A 20691-nucleotide genomic window follows, 5' to 3' on the forward strand; every position below is an offset into this window, starting at 1 on the left:
ATATATATTGATATTGATTTTAGAGAGGGAGAGAGAGATAGAAACATGACCAATGATGAGAGAGACTCATCAATCATCTAGCTACCCTTTACACATCCCCTACTAGGGATCGAGCCTGAAACCCAGGCATGAACCCTCCTGGTTCATAGGTTAATGCTCAACCACTGAGCCACACGGTCTGGGCTGACATTTGCTTTTCATCTTTCTGAAAGCATACTGAAATAACTTTATGTTTTCATATTGTATGTACTCAAAACACTATTTTCTGTGTCCTTACTGAAGTTTAAAATGTTCTTTTTCATTGGCTAGAACAGCCTCCAGTTTGACTCTAACTGGACAAAATATTTAAGGAACTCTCTTTTTGCCACAGATATCAACTAGATTCAAATTTTTGAGGATAAAGGCTATTTAGAGATACTGACAATTCCCTCTCAGCTTGAGGCCTCTCTGTATTTCACAGTTGAGACCACCATTCTGCAAACTTCTGGAGGTACAACAATTAGCATGAAAGGTCCCAAGATTAAGTGCAGAATTCCTTTGCAGGGAAGTGTTTTTCATATTGCCAGTTCAGTCAGAGCAGTGATATCAGGCAGGGTTTTGGAAGCACGGAGTTGTCACAGAACAGTCATTTTTCCTGATTCTCAGAGTCTCAACATTTTAAGACCGACATTACTCATCCATGACCGAGCCATCTGCCTGGGACGGTCTTCCGCGGCTCGGGGACCAGGAGGACTGGCCGAGATGCAAAGCCCCGGTGCGGCAGCCTGCCTGGCAGAGCAGCTGGGGTCGGGAGAGCCAGCAGAGAATCGCACAGACAGTTCTGTTCCATTACAGCCAGTTCTGCTGAGGTCACGGAGTCCTGCCTTGTTTAAATTAAACTTGACGCCATATTTAGGCAACCCTCCTAGAGTTAAGAGTTGCATGTCTCTGTTGTCTCCGTTGGCTGAGTCTCTGTCAGGCTGCAAACCCCAATACTCAGTAAGACCACCGATGCTGGCTGCAGGGTTAACCAGCAGGCACCGTGGAGGCGCCTGTGCCCAGAACCACCCCCTCTGCTAAAGTGAAAGAAAACGGACCCACAATGTGCAGAGCAGCCAGGAAGGCAGCTGATGCTCCGAGGCTGCAGTGCACAATGTCCTTGTTTCCCCCCAAATAAAGCGAAGGTGACAGGGAATTTTTCCAGGGCCAGCCTGCCTGTCTGCACACACGCACCTCCACCCATGCCACGTGCCAGTAATCTTTACTATTTTCCTTTTTATTCTCTTCTTCGACATTTAATGCCTATGTTCACGAGGTCCACATTTTTCTTTGCCTGCACTGCTTAATTTTATTCTCCATCAGTTTAATTTAAACAAGACCCACAATCCCTCGGGTAAGAACATTTCAAAGTGGCCACTTTATGGGGCCGATCCAATAAAGAAATAACATTCAAATGCTAGAGGACTAAGTTAAAAACCTATGATTTAAAATGAGATGTCAAAGTCAGTCTTATCTTCGGAACTTTTTTTTCAATGACCATACACTGATCATCTTTACAATAACTTTGCTTTCATGGACGTGGTCTGAACACACACACTCTTGCACCTGTGGCAGCCCAGGCTGCAGTCCCCCCTAAGCCTACCCTTAGCTGACTGACAGTGTTCATTTGAACGTAGGAATGGTTACTACTGAAAAAGCCCTCTGGTGCTAATGAGCCCTCCCCTCTCCCAGCACTCACCTTGGGGATGCTGAGGTGTTCCCGGGGAGGATGATGCTCCGGGGAGAGCCCCTTGTGAGTCTAGAGATGAAGGGCCAGGGCTCAGAGGGGCGGGGGCGGCTGGTGAGGTCAGGTCCAAGGAGAGGTCAGCTCTGCCCCGGCTCACGCTCCGGCTTCTCAGTTCCTTCTCGTGCGCCTCAGCTGCCAACTGCTCCAAGTATTTGTATCTGAAAGTGAAATTCCAAAGGGTTTCCGTAAAAAGAAAGAGGAGCCCGTGGCTGATGCTTGTTTATGGACGAAACACCTGCAGAGAGAGCTGGTTTCCTGATGCCGAGCACAGCGCGGGGCTGGCTGGAGGGCCCGCTTGCCAGGAACGCCCAGCGAAGCCAAGACGCTAGTGATTAAACATCCCGCATCAGGCACAACCAAACAGCCGGGGAGGGGGGCGGGCGGGAGGTGGCCACATCACACAGTCCCCAGACACCGGCTCGCGGCTGCAGAATCCTGGTTTGCTCTTTTAGGAAACATTTGTACAAATAAGCAAAACAACAGTAATGACCATCAAAAAGGCCCCACAGTGACAGCTGAAAACCACACACCCTCGGAGCTCACAGCTGTGAAATGGGAGGGTGCCCTTGTGTGGCAGAGAGAAACAGTGCCCCCCAAATACCAAAAGGGGGTGTTGGACCAAGGCCTCCCTGAATGTCTGAACCTGCTTCAATGCTCACAGCAATGCGACTGGAATTCACTTTGTTCTCCCGGTGTCGACCATGGAAACTTTTTTATATTCTAAAATATTTCTGAGTCGGACTCAGACATCCAATAGCTTGGACCTGACGTCACATATAGTTTATTCATCAAAGTCAGTTTAAAAGAACAAAGATACATCTGTTTTGCATTTCAGGCAGGCAGAACCCACTAACTGTTTATTAAGACCAGCTACCAATCATATTCCGCATGGTGCGCTTTATAGATCAGACCAAAATAACTTTGAAATATGTGCCTCTTCCAGATGTCTGCTAATTTTACCCACCATTATTTGTTCAGAAATAAATTTATGGGCCCAGCTGTAGCCGGGTTCTGACTATCTTACCCACCACTAAACTTTGAAACAGCTTATTCAAGACCCTCCCTCACATCCACCCAGATGTACTGCTTCAGTTCCCCCCAACAGGCAAGCGCCCAGCTCTGGCCCACCATCACCCCCAGATGGCACTCCCATTTCACCTGGATAAGAAAGGTGGGGCACCTATACGAGACCTGTAAAAAATGCATTTAGAAAGCACGCACTTCTTCATTCATCCTTAAGGTGGGCGTGGCTCCCATCTGTCATCATCACCTCCTCCCTGCCAGTCCAGCGGCAGCCCGCCCTGGGCCAGGCTCACACGCACGCCTCCCATGAGGCTGCCTTGGCCACCACAGCTGGAAGCGATCGGGGGCCTTGCCTCGGAACTCATGTCGGATATGTAGCCCATTCAGCTCAGATGGCATTTTACATTTACTGCCTGGCATACTTAGTCATCTTTTCACATGTGCATGGCTGTTTTCAACAAGCAGATAATAGGATTTTTGAGAACAGGAAGATTACCCTTCTTTGTTCTTTCCCTCGGTGCCTTGCACTTGTCAGCTGACGGGAAGTGAGCAAAGTGCGCAATGAGAACCGTGCAGGGCAGCACCCCACCTGCAGGGCCAGCACCCCACCTGCAGAGGTCCCCTGAAGCACGGGGTGCAATGGGGGAACGCACCCACTTCACTTTCTTGGAGAGGCAGCTGACTCGCACATGAATCGCTGATAAAAGGTGCGGTAGGTCTGCATATATATAAATGTCTGAGGTTGGCTCTGAGGGCAGCTGCCTTACCATGAAGGGTGGAGACGCTGGGCCCAGAGAGAAAGCTTTGGAAACTCTGGGCTTTCCTTGCCAACGAGGTCACCTCTCAAAAGGCAGGAGAGGAGACCAAAGAAAAGTATTTCTGAACTTAATTCTGACCAGCAAGGGAAAACCACTGGGCTTGGAGGGGATGGGAATCTTGGGAGAGAGTGGTCTTGAGGGTCAGAGGCCTTAGGAGGCATATTTTAATGAGATAGTGGTGAATGCAAGGCCAGAAAGGCTGCGGCCCAGGAGTCTGTGAGTCCGAGCCTGCGACAGGAGAAAGGGACAGGCAAGGAATGACATGCAAATTAGGGGACCTGCACAAGCCCGAGAGACTGGAGATCATGAGCAGGAAAGTTGTGCTCAGCAAGATCAGAAGAGGGCAGAGAGAACAGTAACAAAGCCAGGAGGACGGCCCATTTATGACCTTCACACTTCACTGGGTCCGGCCCTGGTCCTGGCCTCTGCAAACCCCGTCCGTGGGCAGCGAGGCTGGCAGGCATGTGCTAGCAGCCAAAGGACTCACCCTATTTCCTGGGAGACCCCAGGGGTTCCTGACTCAGAGGCTGGGTATATACGACTCGAAGACTATTCCTGTCTCACGGGTGCCATCCTCGGGATCCAGAAGCCATGGGCAGAGTCACAGGTTTAATCTGAATTGTCCCAAGGGTGTGTATGTGGTAGATAAGAATGGCAGGGAAGGGGACATGGGGACTTGTTTAATGGATAGAACGTTTCAGTTTTACAAAATGAAAAGCGTCTGGGAAGTAAGGAACACGGACCCCACACACATGCGCGCTTCTCTCAGGAAGAGTTAACAGACGGAGTCTTTGTCCTTATTTCTGAACCTCTTTCCACCTCTCACCTCCACCAGCTTCCCCATCTATTTCTGAAGTCCGTTATACTTGCAAGTCTTATCTTTTCCTGGCTCACCCCCAGCACCTTTCCAAACAGGGATGAAAGCATCGCTCCCTCACCCCCATCCTCAGCAGCTAATTCAAGAGGCAGGTGAACCAAAGTGGCAGGTCCAAACCAGAGGAAAATGTTTGGATGTTTCCCTCAAACCTCCGTGTAAACAGAGGTGGGCTGTAAGGAAAGACCCTCCCACGGGGCCACAGAGAGCCCGCTCCTGCCCAGCTAAGAGGCCCAGACAGGTGAGTGACAGAGAGGGAATGTTGGGCCAGAGTGAGAGGAGTGGCAAACTCCTCTGCACACATTCTCCAGGCGTAAGTGATGTTCTGCTTTGGGGAAAAGAACCGTAAATAATATCCGGGAACAGGTAGCCTTTGGTGGTTTGGAAAATTCTGGGGTCAGTCTGAGCCAGTCAGACCTGACACCTCCCCAAGTGCTTTCCAGCCGTGCCTGTGCCGGTTGAGCCTGACAGCCATGCGGCCAAAACCTCAAAAAAGTGCAACATCTGGAGGGAATGCTAAAAAACAAGATAAAATTGGATTTCTTAAGCTTGGGCACAAAGTCAACAGCATTTCCAGTAAAAGTATATATCATGTCCACCAATGTAAAAAAAAAATAAAAAATGGTATGGCCTGGCCAGGGCGGCTCAGTGCTTAAGCGTCGACCTATAAACCAGGAGGTCACAGTTTGATTCAATAAAAAATGGTATGGCCTGGCCAGCGCGGCTCAGTGCTTAAGTGTCGACCTATAAACCAGGAGGCCAGTTTGATTCCTGGTTAGGGCCCATGCCCGGGTTGTGGTCTCGATCCACAGTGGGGGCTGTGCAGGAGGCAGCCGATCAATGATTATCTCTCACTGATGTTTCTCTCTCTCCCTTTCCCTTACTCTCTGAAGTCAATAAAAATAAATGTATTTTTTTAAATGGTACGAATTAGAGAAAGAGAAGTGTGTTTCTTTACCAGCATCTTTCACGCTACATTTGCTGTCCACAACTGGTGATGAGGATGGCAATAATCAAATGTTTTATTCATGAGGCTGACCTAAGCACCTAATTTTTAAATTGAACATAGACAGACTCCACTCCTCTATGCCCCAGTCTGTCCTGACCTATTTAGCTGATGGTGTCTAAAAAAAAAAAATGAGCACGATTCCATTTTTTATTGGCAACGTTCAAATATTGTTAGGTTCCCAGCTGGCTCTGGTCTGAAACCAGCATTTCCATTTCTCCGTGCAGTAACCCCACCTGGTGGTGGACGGAATAACTGCAGGGCTACAGGGCAAACATTGGTCTTTTTCACTGTTCTACTTCCCAAAACATGCTTATCTAAATTAATCAGACAGTGAGCACATTAACTTTGTATCTTTTAATGGGGTTAAAAGTATGTTGCCACTGAAATTATAAAAACTGGTTTACAGCTTAGATATTTGAAAGAAAGCTGTCCGTTTATTTGCTCATTTATTCCATGCATCTTTCCGGAGTGTCGAATATGTGCAAAGGATTGTGGCAGGCACTGGGACAACCCAGGAAAACCAGGCATGGTTCCTGCCACCAGGAACCTGAGTGCTGTTCAGGAGGGAGACAGGGAAGTGATAGGCACATTCGGTGAGTGTCTCAGGTGGGTGTGGGTCCCCCAGCCAGTGCCCGGCATAGCGCGTGTGGTCAAATATTTGTTGCCCGTATGCTGAGCATGTGACCTGGAAACATGCAGCAGGGACACCTCACGCAGGTTCAGTAGTGGTGGCACGGGATATGGGAAATATCTTCCACAGGTCAATATACAAATCAATGTGCTCACTTGTAGAAGAATTTTGGAGCAGACATATATTTCACACCATGATGACACTAAATCAGAAACCTGTACTTCCTTGCAAAAATGTAGATTACCTGACACTTATTCTGCAAAACGCCAATTACCAAAGGTCTCAGGTCTCTTAGGGAAAGCTGTGATATTTTAATTCACACAGTCCCCACGGCATGCTTGGTTAGGAGTGCCAAGTCACATGCATTTTAGTTACATGGGGAAGAAGAGAGATACAAACCTTTCTTCTCTTGCTTGTCTTTGCTCCTCTCTTTTGTCTAAATACTCTCGGCTACTGAAAATAGGTGGACGAAACAAAATAGGGAAGAAAAAGAACAGAATTATTGCTCATGAGATTGCTAACAGTATATAATGAAAGCCCACTATTGCCTTGGAAATGGAAAGTGGCTGTAGTTGAATTTTTAAAAACCAAGGGTAAAGACTATGCTTTAAAAGCACTAAATATAATGGATCTCCTATAAAGTCACAGGAGTCCGAAATCATAGGATTGTTGGATTCACTCACGGACATGACCAATTACTCTTTGGAAAGAAGAATGCATGCCTAGTGGGGGAAGGGAGAAGAAAAATATTTTTTAAAGGTGAAACAATACATAAATAAAGTATGGCCATGACAAGCAAGCCATAGCTTTCAGAGGCGATTCACATTCAGTCAAGCTCTGGTAGCGCCACAACTTCCACCTCAAGAATTAAATCTGAGTGGCTCTGAGGGTCGCTGCGCTCCCCAGCTTGGACGTTGCTCCCACAGCCCAGGATCTCTCTCTGCGCCCCTCACATTCTGGCTCTCTGCAGGGATGCCTGGAGGCTCTCGCTCCATGCATTCTCTTTAGCCTGTACCCACGAGATGCCCAATTTTGTCCAATTTTAGTGTTTGTTTTTCTATTCCTGCTGGTGAGGTCCCAATGTGAACCTAAGCTTAATTGTGTGATCAGTCACCTACCAATACACCATTTATTTTCCTGGAGAATTCTGGCATTATGGTTTTCTACACTGGGCCTAACATAGTTTGAGCATTTTACCCCTCGATGCCCTGGCAACTGGATAGAAAGGAGCAGTGAGTCAAAGCAACTGAAACAAGTTAGGAGAGGGAGAAAAAGCAACAGAGGCTCAAATTTGTTATCATTTATAAACATCCATCCTCATCACTTTTCATACTAGAAAGAAATTCTTCCATAACCCAAGAGGTTTAAGAGCATATTCAATAAAAATAGCAGCAGATAAGGAACAACTTTTAGATGGAATGCAAGGGAAAAGGCACAGGAGCATGAACAACTTAAATCAATGTAATGGGTGGTGAAAGGTCAGCCATTTCGGTGTTCCCAGGGACTACTTTATAAAGCTCTTCCTGTTTCCTCTTTTGAATTTCTTTTCATTCACATCCTCAGACTTTTAGGAAGAAACTGCCATCATTATAATTAATAGTTGTGTGTGGTCTGTCCTGATGATCAGCATTCCTTCCTGGACAAGGTTTATTTAATATTTTCTATCTATCTCTATCTATCTATCTATCTATCTATCTATCTATCTATCATCTAACTATATCTATCTATATCTATCTATCACCTATCTATATCTATCATCTATCTATATCTATCTATCTATATCATGTATCTATCATCTATCATGTATCTATCTATCATCTATCTATATCTATATCTATCTATATCTACATCTATCTATCTATATCTATCATCTATCTATTATCTATCTGTCATCTATCTATATCTATCATCTATCTATATCTATCATCTATCTATCTATTATCTATCTATCTATCTATCTATCTATCTATCTATCTATCTAATCTATTGACAGAGTGAGAATTAGATCCAGACAATCCATCTTCAGAGACCATGCTCATAGCTGTTCACTCTTTGCCCTTGGTACCAAATGGATCTCATTTGTTATTTAAGAACACAGAGAGATTCTGGTTAGGATATATATTTTTTGTTACATGTCATATATATTATATATATTGTAACATAATGACTTAGGTATTGCAATGCACTATGTACTCTTGTAGGACTCCAATGTCATGAATGCTACACATTTAGGAATTATTCTATGGGTCCCTGAGGAACTGTTCATTTTTTTCAATGTTTTGTTTTGATTCTTAGATTGGATAATTTCTACTGTTCTATCTAAAAGTCTTTGATTTTTTTCTTCATTTCCATTCAGCTATCGAGCCCAACCAATGAATTTTTTTGTTTTGGTGGTTGTGTTTTTCAGTTCCACTTAGTTCGTCTTTATATCTCCTATTTCTTTGCAGAGACTTCACTTTTCATTTGTTTCAAAATCATTTGCCCTTCCTTCTTAGAGCCTGTTTATAATAAATGCTTTAAAGTCTTTGTCTGATAAAGACAGCATCCTTTTGTGGTTAGCATATTTTGGTTTTCTTTTCCTTCTGAGTTAAGATTTGCCCTGGCTCTTTGTATGACAAGTTATTTTGGATTGCATTCTGCATATTTTTAAATATTTTGCAAAGAGACTCTGGGTCTTATTTACATTCTATGAAGAACCTTGCTTGTTTTCTTTTGTTTTCCTTTAGAAGGCAAACAACTAAGTTAGGTTCAGCCTACAAGTGCTGACTGTCTTTATATATTAGTTCCAATATTAGCTCAATTTAAAAATATTTTAGTGCTATTGAAATCAAGCCCTATGTGTACCACCCAGTGGCCAGTCTAGGACCTGAGCAGTGGTTCGTCAGTACTTAGTTCTCAGTCTGTGGCTTGCTGTTTAGGTTGTGAGCCACCCCTGCACAAATCAGTACTCTCTTGATTTCTCTATGCTTTCCTATCACTTCCTGGCTTCCTTGGGTTGGTCTCCTGTCCTGGTCCTCCAGCCAGAAAGCTTGGGCTTTCTTTTCCCTGCCCTGCTGCATACTTTCAGTGACTCCATCCACACCCAGGCAACGCAGCAGGACACAGAGAGAAGAATGGTGATGTGCCTATTGTTCTCAGGGTCACAGCTCTTCTGGTCAGAGTTCTTAGGCACCTGCCTAGACCAGCCGTGGGCAAACTACGGCCCGCGGGCCGGATCCGGCCCGTTTGAAATGAATAAAACTAAAAAAAAAAAAAACCGTACCCTTTTATGTAATGATGTTTACTTTGAATTTATATTAGTTCACACAAACACTCCATCCATGCTTTTGTTCCAGCCCTCCGGTCCAGTTTAAGAACCCATTGTGGCCCTCGAGTCAAAAAGTTTGCCCACCCCTGGCCTAGACACTGCTGCTATACAGGGGCTTCTAAAACAATATTGCTTAGACGCTGGGGTAGGAGAGAAGGAGAAAATATGAAAAAACAGAGTTTCTCCACTCTCTGACTCTTAGGAATTCCTCTTACCGCCCTTCAGCCCAGAAAGAGGGGCCTCCTCCCAGAGCTGTCAATGCACACTTGGTACGTGCCCCTGGGTTTTGGGGTGTGAGCCAGGTGATAGCGGAGGGAAAACGGTAAACTTTCACTGGTTAGGTGGGACATTGAATGCGAGTCTCCTCCCCCAAACCTTCTGCTCTCTATACACCGGGGAGTTTTCGGAGCTCTACACACTTGTCCACGATTTTTGGTGCATGCAGTGACGCAGAAGAGACCGGAGGGGCAGAAGAGACAGGACCCTGGACCTGTTTTCAGAGGTTTTCAATCAAAATCTTTAGATGGGCAAGCTAATCTCTAAATTTTCCAGGTGTTTCAGCAAGATTCTCTGCTGCTATTTATGCAAATCTCCCAGAAAGCCCAGACACAGGAAGCCTTTAACCTGTTCAAGTGGTTTTTAGAAATTGGTCTTTCCAAAAGAGACACCCCCAAGAGCTACATCGTGAGAAGGGTTCATTCAGGTCTGGCATTTCCATGTATCACGTGGTAGAAACCTGACAGCTCGGGGCATGCCACCCGATCACATGGGGGCTGATGTTGGCTTACTTCACGAAGCCCATTAACCCAGTCTTACCGAAGCCAGGATCAGCATTTCAACACAGACATGGGGTATTTGTTTTCACATAGTAGTGAGTGACAGTTATGGCAACCTCACAGCTCTGCTCATAGTTTGATCATTTCTACAATTACACATACTCTTCCTGGCTGCTGACAAAGAAGTTCTTGAACCTGTAAAGCCTCACTAACAATGCGCTACATTCTTTGTAGGTGTAACTGGGAGGAATTGATGGGAAGATTGTTTGCCAAAGAAATTGAATGGAGGCAACAGGAAATGGAGATGGGGAGAGAAATGAAAAGAAGAAGAATATAGAAGCTATAGGAGAGGTGACTGGGAAGATGAAGGGAGAGATAAGGAGAAGGCAAGTAGGAAGGAGGGAAAGGAGGGAGCAAAGGATAAATGGAAGGAATGAGATGTGTAAGGACAGACTCGGCACATTCCATAAAGGGCTGCACAGCATGAAGCCCAGGGCAGGGGAGTGACTGGAGGTGAGGATGGGAGAACAGGTGACCTGGCTGAAAACTGAGCAACACTGGACTCAGCAGCCACACAGGCTAAGACTTGGAACCTGGCGTGGGCTACACACAGGGACATATTCCTGGAGCTGAACAGAGACCAGGAGACTGGGGGACAATGTCCTGGGAGTAATCAGCACAATGACCTTTCTTTACCCTGTAGGGGAAGATTATTGGTTTTATTTAAAAATTAAAGATTGCTACAGGGAACAAAAAGCAAACCAGAAAGTGAAAAAAACATTTTCTTTTAGGCATCCAATAGAATATGAATAAAACATGAATAGTTTAGGGGGAAATAGCAAGTTAATTTAAGACAATTAGGTTCTCTGTCCTTAATTTATTTTTCACTAAAATTAGTTCAACTTTATCTTTTTTAAAAATATGTTTTACATAGGGTAATTTTTTCTGGTTATTCTGCTTTATTTTTTTTTAATTTGTCTTTATTGTTGAAAGTATCACAACAATACTTTGTGTGTTTGTCCCCTTTGTACGTTTTTTTCCTCATTCATCCCCTCTACCCCGCACCCACCCCTCCCAGGCCTTCACCAAACTATTGTGTATGGGTTATTCATATCTATATATATAAAAGCCTAAGCAACCATTACAACTGAATGACCAGAACATCCGGTCGACCAGTTGCTATGATGTGCACTGACCATCAGGGGGCAGATGCTCAACGCAGGAGCTGCCCCCTGGTGGTCAGTGCGCTCCCACAGCCAACTTCCCACAGCCAGCCAACCTCCCTCGGTCCTTCCCCCCGTCTGGCAGGCCCCATCCAGCTGGCCCTGTCTGGCAGCCAGCAGGCCCTAACTCTATAACACCATTATTAATCATACAGAGCTGTGAAGGCAGGCACTTTCATATCAATTCATTATCTTAGAAATTGGAAAATTCTCTTACCTGAACTTGTTCCTTTCTTCCCGTTCTATTCTCTGCAACCTTTCTTCTCTCTCCTGCCGCCGCCTCTCTCTCTCGGCTGCCAGGGACTCCTGGTGCTGCCTAAAGGATGATGTGAGAAGACCACTCAGTGATGACCTAAAGGTATAATGAGTTCATGTTTTAGTGGGTTGGCCTACGATTAAAGGTACTGAAATAGGAATCGATCAGACCTTGGTTAGAACTGAGGGTCCGCCGGAACCTAGGGAGTGCTTGGGGAAAATCCCCGAGCGTCTCAGGTCTTCTGTTTCAGGATCTCCATCTGTAAGTGGAGGTAAGTAACCTGCCACAGACACTGGGAGGACAAAATGGTGTCATGTATAAAATACTAAGCATACTGCACAGCAAAGAAACCATCCACTAAAGGAAAAGGCAACCTAGAGAATGGGAGAAAATATTTGCAAATCATATATATAAGAAGGGGCTAACATCCAAAATGTATAAAGAGCTCATATAACTCAACAGAAAAAAAAAAAGAAAATTGGGTAGATCTGAACCGACATTTCTCCAAAGAGGACATACAGATGGCCAACAGGTATATGAAGAGATGTTCTGCATCTCTAATCATGAGAAAAATGCAAACCCCAAGAAACAGGCAACTTTTCCCCATCCCCATTGCTGCCATCCTGGGACATCTGCCATCCGAGACAGGACCTTGATTCCAGGCTTCCACGTGCTTTCTCTGCAGCCTGCCGCACACTGTCGGTGAGAGCCGAGCCTCCCCACCACGGGAGGGCACGGCTGGGCTCCCACAGCTGCTGTGGAGACGGGCCCCACATGCAACCTCACCTTACTGTGCTGGCTCACGCATCAAGCATGAAGCTGCTCTTCCAGGCGTGGCTGGCATCACACTCTGGCCTGTCCACTGGCCCTTCTGCAGGCTCCTGCCCCGGGCATGCAGCAATTCCTGCCCCTTCCCTCTTACTCTCCACCCTCCTGGCCAAGACCATGTGAGTCCTTCAGCAGAACTCACCCAGCTCCATGTCCACCCTGTTTGGCTTCATAATTAAACCATTCCCCTGGCAGCTTCCAAAAGCACCGTCCGCCACCAGCACCTCGTGTCCTACGGTTTCCAGGCTTTACTGGCCCAGACTGAGGCCCATCCTTTCCATCTTCTCACTTCCTCTCCACTGCAGGCCAGCTTTCCCCTCCCTTGTGCACTTACCTCTGCTCTAAGCACCAAGCTTCTACCAAACACAGTCTCCCATGGATCTCAGGACCATGTTTTAAGGAAGATGTAAACTCACTCTATTCTCTCATCTCCCTCTTTACCTTCCCGCCTGCACATACTCTCACCTGCCCACTGGGCAAACCTAGAGGCAAACTGCAAGTTGTCTTATGTTAGAGACTCAGTTTCCCAGACTTCTCACCAGAGATGTCCCTTGGGAGGATGGGCCATCTGACTCCTCTCCCTCCAACTTGTCTACCAAGGTTCATCACGGTGTTTACTGCAATGGGAACTCACTATGTGCGGATGGTGTGCTTATCTTCTGTTTCTGCGGCTATATGTGACCCTCATGACATCAGGGGGAGGGTCGGAATGGATCAGTGTCAGATTCCCATGCCAAGAACAAGGTTGGCACATTGTGAGCACTCAGTATTTTCTGAATGAAATATATGAGTAATATTTGTGAGTGTGTGTGTGTGTGTGTGTGTGTGTGTGTGTGTGTGTTCAGCCCCAAGGGCCAGGTTTCCAGCTGTCACTGGCTACAATGGCATTGTTTACTAGCATTGTTCAAAGGTTACTGAATGAGAAAGAGGAGGAGGGGTATCTATCTACCATTCTAAGTGTGTGTAACTATCTAGACACCAAATTTATCCCTAATTCAGTCTCTTCCATTATACCACTAAAGCTTCTCACTCATTGCTGGGCTTTGAGGTAAGGAGTGGGGAACTGAGATAAGAGAACAAATATCAGGAACCCAGGAATACATTTTCTGAAAGAAGAAATCTCCCTCTTTTTGCTCCGTAACCTTTATACACCACCAGTGCAAAACCACTGTAGCCAAAGACAACTGCAAAGCTGGCCATCGGGGGCCGTGACACAGCCGGGTGATGGCACAGGGTTCAGCTTACAGCACCAATGAGCTGAACCGTCTCCAGCTCTGCGGGTGTAGGAATTCTGATCTGTGATAGTTGCACTTTCTTGTTACAGATCTCACCAAATGCTAAGTGTCACAAATGCTGCTTTCACTTCCAAACAGAATTATAATACACACCTATTACGGTAGCTCTGTACATCCTTTAGGTAAATAGGGTGAGAGAACTGTCTAGTTAAAAAAATCCAATTCCACTTTCCAAAGGAAGAAAACTCACGTGTTTGCTCGCCTGGTTATTTGCAAAGTGGTACAGGGCAGGGCAGGGGAGTGAGCAGGAGGCTGGGGAATCGCATGCAAGAGACAGAAAGGGCTGCTGCCTGAGAGTAAAGAGCCGTAAAGGCAGAAAACAGGGAAAGTGGGAACAGCACAACGTGCACTCTGCAAAAGCAAAACACTTCTCCACGCTTCCAGTGAACATGGATGCTCCTAAGCATTGTCCTGTCTGTCTTAATAAAGATGTCCCCCAAATCTTCTAATCAAATGGCCAGTCCAGGAAGTTGAAGCATATTCATCCTGTGGCTTTGTGGGACCCAGGTTCACTGCCATGGACCCCTGGAGGTTGTGAACCCCAAGAAACAAATGGATAGACACATAAGGATTCAAAGGGCTGAGAGCTGACATAGCGGAACCTGGACCCAAGAGGATGTTCATTCTGGCTGAAGAAGTTAGAGCCTCTGACAGGATGGGTGGGTCTTAGAGGATGCCACAGAATCGACCAAATGAAGAAAGGAGGAAGCTAGCCACGGGGCAGAGCACATACGAAGAAAGGGGCCTCAGGAGAGCCTGCTGTGTTCACAGGACATTCCCGGGGGGCTAAAGGACAGGGAGGTGGGGGGGGGGAGCTGGAAGACACGTACAGGACCCAAACATGAAGCGTCCTCCAGGCGATGGTAACCAGCTGGGCTGTGTCCATAGGCAGTTGGGCGTCATTCAAGGTTTCTAAGCAGGAAAAGTCACCTGCTCAGATGTGTATTTCAGAAAGGATAGAAGACATACACCACTGCAACACAGAGTCTGGGCATGACGTAGGTCTGGAACTAAATCTGTGGTCGTAGGAACGATGAGGAGGAGTCAGATTCAAAATACATGTGGGAGGAAGAATCTCTAGCATCTGTTAGGCGCCCACAGGCAGAGGGCTGAGCCAGAGCCCGGGTTCCCAACGCCCACAGTTGTTACATAAAACTGCCATCAGGGAGCCAGACCCTATTGTAAACTCACTCTGTCAACTAACCGGTGCTTCTCCTCTGCACTTTGGATGTAACACGATCAATTAATCAGGACCACATTGTGCCTTACAGGAACTCCTTGTCTGTAACGAGATTGCTATCAGGGAGTAGCAGCCGCCAAAGGGGGGAAGGGGGAGCCTGCTTGCTGTGCAGCTCAGCACAGGCTCGTGGCTTCTTTGAACGGTAGGAAATCGCCCGCATTGATAGCCTTTATTTCCTGCTGGCAGTAGTGAACTGGGTACCATTAACTGTGATCACACAAAAAGGCATGATTTTATCCCATCTTCCGTGCTTTTTCCCAGTGATTTTTAAAAATATACTTTGATCAATTTAAAAGAAAAAGTTTACCTACAGCCCCATTGGACAGTGGGGCTCTTGACTCCACTGACACGAAATTTAAAAAGTACTGTGTAGCCCAGCCAGCATGGCTCAGTGGTTGAGCGTCGACCTATGAACCAGGAGGTCACGGTTCAATTCTCAGTCAGAGCATATGCCCAGGTTGCAAGTGTGATTCCCAGTGGGGGCGGGGGGGGGGGGGCGGGGGGGGGAGGGGTCCCTTCTTCAGTCAATAAAAATATATTAAAAATAATAAATAAATAAAAAGTACTGTGCAGATCAAGTGATGGACCACAGCCAACAAGTATTTGGGATCCAGACAAACACATGGGTCATATATTTGAAAAAAAAGCAATGATCTGAAAACCAGACAAGTAGAACCTCAAGGCACAGGGAGATACTAGTGGAGGAAGAAATGATAAAAGCCAAAGTCAACTAGAAGGGGAAGACAAAACACACACAGAACAGACAGTCACATGGAGGAGGAAGTCGGGATGAAGACACAGGTAGCAGCAAATTCACTCAGGGCCATCGTCAGCAGTCCTGCCACACAAGTAAGAACTGCCAAGAGCTAACATCCCGGAAAAGAGGTAGAAACACATGGACACAGACACCATCAATCTGAGGGAGGAGTGACCACACCAGTGTGCAAGCAGGTCACAGGGAGTGAGGTCCCACAAGGGGGAGTTTGGGCTGGAAGGAGAAGCCAGCACTCAGCACCACAGGCTCTCATGCTCCTAGTCTTAGCTCCTTGGTCCCAGCTTCCCCACACATTCTCAGGCTCTTTATTCCAGCCACCAATTTCTGCAAAGGCCCACAAGATGGAGATGTCCCCGCAGGGATGGGAAGAGAATGCCATCTGCCTTTCCCAACTTCCAGAAACCACAAATTCATGTGCTGTGATTACTGTTTGCTTGCTTGCTTGTTTCATTTGAATACTTGACCGTGAATGGTTCAACTATTCCTGTAATTATGCTTCCCTTTAACAAGAAAACATTTAGAACTTTTCCACTCAAAAAGTACGTTTTTCAAAATTGAAGCATTTTAAAAGTCGGCCTTCATTACACAGTTGTATCTTGTATCCCTGAGGGCCTTTGCAAATAATCTGGTTTTCCTATTTTGTTTCGGCATAATTCAAGTTCAATGTCATGAAAACTAATGCTATACTCTCTCTTTCTAAAAGAGAGCCCTATAAAGGAAGCTGTGATAGCAGATGTGGAGAAGGATTGGTTTTGATTCCCCTGTTTTGACTTAGTTTTGTATACTGTTTCTTCAGTTCCTTCCTTTCTGGGTCAGTTTATCATTCCACGTTTTATTAACATCCAACCCACTGACATGCTTGGGGAGACTCTGGGAAACTCGAAGTGCAGACTGATGCTCAGGAGTCATGTCCAAGGCGGCCGGCCTGCCCCAAGGGCTGCTTTAGTTGGCCCGGTTTTCCCCGGACTTCTGAGAAGAGAGTCTTCTTTCCAAGTCAAGGGAATGAAGTCCTAGAGTCCCGAGTACTGCATGGGGCCCTGGCACACGTTAGTAGTCAGGGGTGTGGTGCCAGATGTGGGTTCTCGTCGCAAAAATGCAACTATTGTTCGTAACAGTTCAATGTCTTTCCTAAGAAAAAAGTTTTTCTTTTTGATTTCAATAAAATATGGATATGTGAAACATTTCAACAATAAATCTTATGCATTCCACTGAAGAATATACCTCAGTCAAAACAATCATAGATCTCCATAAGGCAAAAAAATTCTCACAGATGTGAAAATAGATTATGGGTGACATGCAAAGAATTCAGTTGTCCAAAAGAAAAAAGAAAACATTAAACTATACAGAAACACACATTATCATAAATGCACCTGGCATAATATGCTTGGGAGATGGAGCACAAATGTGATTTGGAGTTGAGAACCCCTCTTATTTGTCTCTTGTTACAGTCACAAAGCAAAAGCCAACAAGGTGAGAGTAAGAAGGGATGATGCAGCCAGGCCTGATGGTTTCATGATCTTAATAATGAAAATGCATGCCCAATGTTTCATATGATTCATCACAGCGTTTTTCAAAGCCACAGACAGTAAGAGTTGAAGACACATGCAAATGGAAAGAAGCAATAGACCCTCTGAAGCTACTTTACCCACTGGTGGATCCAGTGGAAGGCAAAGGTGCTGAATTTCCTGTGCAGAAATGCACTGTGAAAGGGAACAGGCAGCTGGGAAGGGGCTCCTGCCACTGCTGTCCCCAGGGACCAGGTCTCGGCACACAGGCTCCCAAAGGGATTTCATCCAGCACCTTCTTCACACTGAGGACCGAGGAGCCATCTCCCCCGGGTGTCATAGATGCCTCACACCTTGCATGTCCCAGGCTGGACATCTCCACCCTCCATCTGCTCTTCCTCCAGGATCTTCTGTCTCAGTTCCTTGCTTCTCACACCCACATGCAAGCCTGACCCCTCACTCTCTTTGCTTTCCATGCTCCCACCCTCCTGGTGGCAGCCAAGTCTGCCCAAACTCACTTCTTCCCGCAAGCCCCTGGGTCACTGGCCTTCTTGGTCATGGTCACCTCTCTTGGACTTGGAGGCAATCTCGCCCCTCTAGGTGCCATTCATTGATGTGTTAGAGGACATCGCCAGCTACTTCCAAACCTGAACAGCCCTGTGGGCTCAGGATGAAGACCAACATCCTCTCCAGGACAATCAAGGTGCTCCTGGATCCAGCCCTACTCTTCCTCCTCTAGTTTCTCCCCCAGGAGACACTCAGCCAGATCAAAAAGGGAAGAAAACACAGACAGCAGTCCTTCAGGAGCCTGCACCCCTGGACCTTCCAGCTTAATCCTGACCTGAGTCTCTAGGAGTCAGAAAGAAGGTGGAGGCCAGGGCTTCACATTTCGGACCAGGGAGGAACTTCCCCTAAGCCCAGGACTTTGGAAATTTGCAGACCTCCTGTCCTTATAACTTCTCATCTTCAAGGGCCTCCAAACAGTTCCCCAACCAATGAGTGGGCAATTCACCCAATTACCCAGCATTGGCTGCCGCTCTGCCGTGGCCAGAGTTGGGTATTGTGGAGGACACAGCACGGAATGGAGCCTGCTGCCCACTCCCGAGGAGCTGGCAGCCTCACGGGTGTGAGATGTCTCCTGTAAGATGGGTCAGACTTTCATATTCCTCACTTTGGCCCCAAATCCTCCATCCCATATGACAAGGATCTTCTTTGTTAGTGACCTCTCTGGGAGCACAGGCAACCTCAGCTGACCCCAAGAAGAGGTGCCCCAGGGTAAAGGACAGAGGGTGTCTTCAGGGTAATCACCTTGTGACCTCATTACCAAGACCTAATTGAGCCTGAATATGCCCAGGACAGGGCCACATTGGGCTGTGGAACCTGAGAGTTTGACAACCTGGGGCTTATATAGCATCTTAGAAATTAACACTGAGGGGTGGCTGGGCAAACCACATTGGACAGCCCTTTTTCCCGGGGCTGTGAGGTCTTGCCTGCTCCACATCCTGACCAAATCTCTCATGACCAGCAGCACTTGGCCAAACACACCCTCCAATACACAGGAGAAGACCAGAATGCGGTACACAGATTGAATGTGTTTAAGATTCAGGATTTGCAGCAAATGACCCCCAGGGCATCATTCCTGTCTAGATTTCTGACCAATCATGAGCTGCTGGACATTTACTCCATCATAACACATTGTCACTTCCCATGGGACCCACACAGGGGCAGGGGGTTCACAGAGCACCTTCACCTGTACCTTTCATCTGTTCATCAAAACCACCCTCTAAGCCTGTGGGTCTCGAACAATGAAAATACATCCTGCATATCAGATATTTACATTACGATTCATAACAGTAGCAAAATAACAGTTATGAAGTAGCAACGAAAATAATTTTATGGTTGGGGTCACCACAACATGAGGAACTACATTAAAGGGATGCAGCATTAGGAAGGTTGAGAACCACTGCCTAAGGTAAGGGTTGGCAGAATTGGCATTTTACCCTTAGGATGCAATAACTTTCCAGTGAGTTGGGGCCCTAGCCAGTGTTCTCTAACTCAGCACTCTTGCCATATAAGGGTAACTGTTTTCAACTGTTCTAAAATTACAGGTCCTACCTACCCTTGCCTTGTGAACACATCCTTGTGCAATCAGGAGTAAGAGTAAGGTAATTTCTGGTGGTCTAATACTCCTGCCAAGTTAAATTCCTTCCCTGGACCCATACAATTCTTTTCTCTTCTGGTAGGTCCTGGATTAATTACACAACACCTTAATGGGCCCACTAACGATGTACACAGAATTAATCATTCAGAGGTGAAAATTGATGTGCGTAAGACAAATTGCAGAGCTTACGCTAGATCTAGATCAGCTTTTGAGGGGTGAATCAAATCATTTACATTTAAATGTTTTGGAAAAATAGTTCTATACTTTCCATGGAAAGTGGGTAGGGAGATGAGATAATAATAACAAAATATCTCCAATAAAATATTTACTTACTAAATAGTGTGAAAGAAAGAAAACAATCTTGCCTGTGGGATATATTCTGGAAAGGAAAATACTCCAGATTATACTTTCATTGACACTTTTCCGTTAGGCACTCTTCATCAAATGGATCCCCTTTACATGAAGACAGTGAAGCTATCAGAATGCTCCCTATAAGATAAGACCCACCTGTCCAGCCTGGGCTCCTGGGGGGTTGGAAGAGATGATGTAGAAGCGGTGGGCACAGCAGATCCAGACGAAGGTCTTGAAGAGTGATAAGAGTGGTTGCCAAAGTTGTTGTATCTAAAGAGTGCAGAGAATTAAGTTGGGAGCAAGGGGAGACAGAGAAATGAGTACAAGTCAGTAAATAAGGAATCGCAAATTATCTTAAATTTTCCAAGAGAAACAGGTCTGGAAATGCTAACACTGTCAGTGATTGCACTAACGCAAAAAAAAAAAAAATTTTACTAACTGTTTTGTTTTTTTCTCATTAGAGATGGTTCCCAAAGTCCAAACCCATTAAGCAGCAGGATTCTGACAAAGGGTTTAATAAGGCACTCATGTACAGTCAAACTATTTGCTAACATAAATTAGAATCCAAATTATTTTCATTTGAATCATGAAGAGTTTTCTTGCCTTTCCAGTGGTACAATTAGCACTAAATCTATTCAAGATTGGTAGAAAATGCCAGGTGATTGGCTAAAGAAACATCTGATTAAAAATTCTGCTTTAGGTATTTCTGAATCAATTTCATTCATTAGATATAATCTCATTGTGTGGCTGGTGACGAAGAATAAGATGTCCTTGGGGCTTCTGGATTAGCCTGCTGCTAAAAGGTGCAAGTGTCTATGTTTTCATTCAATATTTCCCCAGGAATAACATTACAG

General features: G+C 45.9%; 1 protein-coding gene across 1 annotated transcript in view; it reads right to left on the reverse strand.

Annotated features, from left to right (window-relative positions):
• Window positions 1-20691, reverse strand: part of FHOD3 (formin homology 2 domain containing 3) — a 347834-nt gene that overhangs the window by 70101 nt on the left and 257042 nt on the right. Inside the window, exons 15-18 of the mRNA XM_014540586.1 lie at window positions 19994-20107; window positions 11644-11778; window positions 6520-6570; window positions 1718-1923 (exon numbers count right to left, since the gene is read on the reverse strand). Coding sequence (XP_014396072.1) covers window positions 1718-1923; window positions 6520-6570; window positions 11644-11778; window positions 19994-20107 — 506 coding nt within the window. The remainder of the gene's footprint in view (window positions 1-1717; window positions 1924-6519; window positions 6571-11643; window positions 11779-19993; window positions 20108-20691) is intronic.

Source organism: Myotis brandtii, unplaced genomic scaffold (assembly GCF_000412655.1).
Source record: "Myotis brandtii unplaced genomic scaffold, ASM41265v1 scaffold248, whole genome shotgun sequence".
NCBI lineage: Eukaryota > Metazoa > Chordata > Mammalia > Chiroptera > Vespertilionidae > Myotis > Myotis brandtii.